Source organism: Ipomoea nil, unplaced genomic scaffold (genome assembly GCF_001879475.1).
Source record: "Ipomoea nil cultivar Tokyo-kokei standard unplaced genomic scaffold, Asagao_1.1 scaffold0848, whole genome shotgun sequence".
In the NCBI taxonomy this organism is placed as follows: Eukaryota; Viridiplantae; Streptophyta; class Magnoliopsida; order Solanales; family Convolvulaceae; genus Ipomoea; species Ipomoea nil.
Genome location: NW_017617276.1, coordinates 743,695 through 747,683, shown reverse-complemented (window position 1 = coordinate 747,683; position 3,989 = coordinate 743,695). Strand labels below are relative to the sequence as shown.

The window sequence follows — 3,989 nt, the reverse complement described above, 5'->3', positions numbered from 1 at the left end:
TTTTTTTTTTTTTTCATTTTCCATCTCTAATTTTAAACTGTAAAATGTTCTACTTAGTGATGAACTTGCTACTGTCTACCTTGCAAGGTGGACCTTGGTCCTAGTCAATATTGATGAGTAATAAATATGTTTAGGAAAGTAGATATATTTTATTAATTTAAATATGAGGATGATAGATTATTAGGTCTACCACTAAGATTGAGTGGATTTAGGGAGGATCTTCGATTATCAGGTCTACCGTTAAAATTGTAATAATAGCAAAGTGGAACTTGATCTTAAAGTTGTAGTGGAGGTGATCAAGGGTGACAGTGGAGCTAGCGGATTAGATCAAGAAGTGTCTATCTATGAAAATTGTGGATCGCAACCTTGAAGTCAAAGTTTTTGTAAATATGTAAGTAAAAAATCAATATATGTATTTTAAATGTTATTATGTTATATATAAATATAAATTGATACAAATGTTTATTATTAGTATAGGGCATTTCGATCTGTTTCTACAAGTGGACGAGGAACTAGAATGGTTAATTGGAAGAAATGCAGAGTATGAAGTTAAAGTTAAAGTTTTAATATGATATTAACCTTTGTTTTTATTTATTGTTTGATATGATATATATATATATATATAATATATATATATATATATATATATATATATATATATATATATATATATTGTAGTGTCCACAACAATCGGGACGTTCTGAATGATACATGTTTGAGATTGTTAGTAAGCATTCAAGGCTTGATTGTCTAGAAGAGGTAAGTAAATTAAATACAATTAAATGTATACTTGAATTATAATAGTATCTATTAATATACTTTCTCAACCTACTAAAACACAAAGAGCTAATAATGCTTCCACTGAGGCTCGAACTCACAACCTTCCAAATGAAAGTCCAACCCAAGTACCATTGGACCACATAGTCCTAGTAATACATTAATTAATATGTTTACTAATTTGATTAAATATATATATATATATATATATATATATATATATATATATATATATATATATATATTTTGTGTAGATATTTGAACAGACAACCTACTCCATAAACGAAATAGATGAAATCTGAGAGTTGCGGGCACAATACTTTGTAAATGAGTGCGTGTAACTTTCTTTGGTTTAAACATTATCTTTATGTTTTGTTAAAGAATTGTATCTTGATTTCAATTATAAATCCGTTAGTTGTTATTATTGTGTTCATTGTTTATTAGTGTTGGTTTGAATTTGTTGTTGAATAGATAGGTTTAATTAGTTGTTATTAGTTGAGTTTATTACCAAAATGGTTCCTCAAATATTGTGAAATTATTAATTTGGTCTTCGACAATTTTTTTTTCCAATTAAGTCCTCGACTTTGAAAAAATTAACCATTTTAGTCCTCTGTTTGATATGGTGTTAAAATTCTGTTAATTTGGAGGGCATTGATGGAATTTCAATAGAAACATACTGCATATATGCCTGGACCACAAATTCAGCTCGCAGAACATTATGTTTATCATCAAATTCAATGGTCTTGTTTTTAATTTCATATGACAGGTTACGAGTTGAACGAACGATGACGCTCTCGAATCACCGATCACCGGAGGATCAGGATTTGCTGGAACGCAGCACCAAGAAGTCCAAGCAGAACGACGGAGCATCCACGACTATGGATCACGAGACGGTGGAAGCTGTAATGGAGACGTCGATGGAAGCCATGCGCTATTACGACGCGATCGCAGAGATGCCATGCAAGCGTCCGCCCCCGCTGTCGTATAGAGACACCGTTGCTGGGCAGATTGCGGAGACCCGGATCGCACCGAAAGGAGATCATGAGGGGGTCGATGAGCTATCAGAAGACGAAGATAGTGATGGAGAGGAGGACCCGTTGTGCCCAACGATAAAGCTGACGAAGGAGGAGAAGGAGGCCATACGTGCGCCATGGAGAAACGCACTGATCGTGAAGGTGTGGGGCAAGGTCGTAGGATACTCGCTTCTTCTTCGACGGTTATGTGCACTATGGAGGCCGAAGGGGAGCTTCGAATTGGTAGCATTAGATAACGACTATTTTCTGGTAAAATTCGGATCCACAGAGGATCTGGAGTTCGCGAAATTTGGAGGGCCTTGGATGATCCTGGATCATTACCTGATAGTGAAAGAGTGGACGCCGGACTTCGATCCCATGACGGATAAAACTGAGAAAATGCTGATATGGGTTCGGTTTCCATGCCTTCCAGTGGAATATTATAACATTGTTTTTTTGCAGAAAGTTGGGCGGCGGATTGGGAGGCCGATCAGAATAGATCGGGCTACCAGTCAGGTCTCTCGGGGTCGCTTTGCTCGGATGTGCGTGGAAATCGACATAACGAAGCCTCTGTTGTCAAAGTTCAAGAGAAGAGGAAGGACACGGTACATCTCGTATGAAGGGATCCACTTGGACTGCGGGATGTACGGCCACAACCACGAATCATGCCCGAAGAAGGAAGGACCCGGTAATGGCGTTGCAGACCAGCGAGGTGAGGGGGGGGCTCAAGCGCTGGTGGTGGTGGAGCAACCTAAAGAAAACAAGTCAGAATCGCGTGCGTCGCTAGCTGCCATGGGAGAGGACAAGGCGCCGTTCGGGTCGTGGATGGTAGTCACGCGGGAGGATAAGCGTCAGAGAAGAAGGCCAGAGAGTATTCACAGAGGTCGCAAAGGGGAAGATCCAGTAAAGAAGGTCCAGTCGCGATTCGCACCTCTGGACAACATGGGGGGAACGACCGATTTGGAAAATGGCGAGGCCATGGAGCAAGAGGTGGAGAAAGAAATGGAGAAGCAGCAGGCTGGACAGGAGGCGACGCCAAAAGAGGGTGGGTATAACATGGGGAAAACGCGTAACCAGAGAAGAGCGAATGTGATAGCCAACGAGAAACAGATTGAAAACCAGCCAGGTCAAGCAAAAGAGCAGGCGCCAGTGGGCACCGTGGTGCCGAGTTCTCGTACAGCTCACAAAGGAAGTTCGCGGAGGGCAGCGGAGGAAGATGCTCATGTGGTAGTGCGAGGATCGCAAGGGGGGAATCAGATACATACGACGACGGTGTGCCATGACCGACAATCTGATCATAGCCCGGTGCTTGTCTTGGAGCGCATGGGGGAACACTACTCCGATGATCCTAGCGACCTTGATGATGACGACGATGCCGTCATGAAGGTAGATGATAGCCTGGGCGAGGGCCCTGGTGGCGGGGACGTGCATGCTGGTGAAGCACGATGAGGGCTGTCGCTTGGTTTTATTTTATTTTCTGTCCTTTGTATCCAATGATCAGTTTATTTTGGAATTGTCAGGGCGCTGGGAGCAGAGAGTTTCAGCGCATTCTGAAAACGCTTATAAAGAACCACAAGCCGGGCCTGGTGGGACTAGTTGAACCCAAGGTCTCGGGAGCACAGGCGAATAAGATCTGTTCGAAGTTAGGCTTTGCTGAATGGGTTAGAGTGGAGGCAGTGGGTTTCAGTGGCGGGATCTGGGTTCTGTGGAATAAGCCGCTGGAAATAGTGGTGGAATATACTCACCCTCAGTTTGTTTTATTGCAGGTGAAGGAGCACGGGGGGGACCCGTGGAATCTCGCGGTTGTGTACGCGAGCCCGGCTAAGCATCTTTGACGACGTCTATGGGCCGAACTCGAGGTGTCTAAGCGCAACATCATGCACCCGTGGGTGGCGGCTGGAGATTTCAATGCCGTCATCTGTCAAGAAGAGACTCTGAATTATTCCGCCTATGCCGCTCAACGAAGTGCCGAGTTCGGGGACTGGATCCACGAGCAGGGTCTAGTTGATATGGGGTTTAGTGGCCCTCGCTTAACTTGGATGAGAGGAAAGGATGTGGGGCCTATGAAGGGCGCGCGTCTGGATAGGGCGCTATGCAGCGTCGATTGGTGCCAGAAATTCCCTGAAGCACATGTGCGTCACCTCCCGCGACTTGCGTCAGACCATGCACCTATCCTGATGAAGACAGGAACAAGGAATG

The 3,989-nt window shown here is 43.5% G+C and overlaps 1 protein-coding gene across 1 annotated transcript; it reads left to right on the top strand.

Annotated features, from left to right (window-relative positions):
• Window positions 1-1,562: 1,562 nt before the first annotated feature.
• Window positions 1,563-3,625, top strand: LOC109178450. Its single transcript, XM_019328084.1, has 2 exons — window positions 1,563-3,176; window positions 3,311-3,625. The coding sequence occupies exons 1-2, from the start codon at window positions 1,563-1,565 to the stop codon at window positions 3,623-3,625; spliced, it is 1,929 nt and encodes a 642-aa protein (XP_019183629.1).
• Window positions 3,626-3,989: the final 364 nt, after the last annotated feature.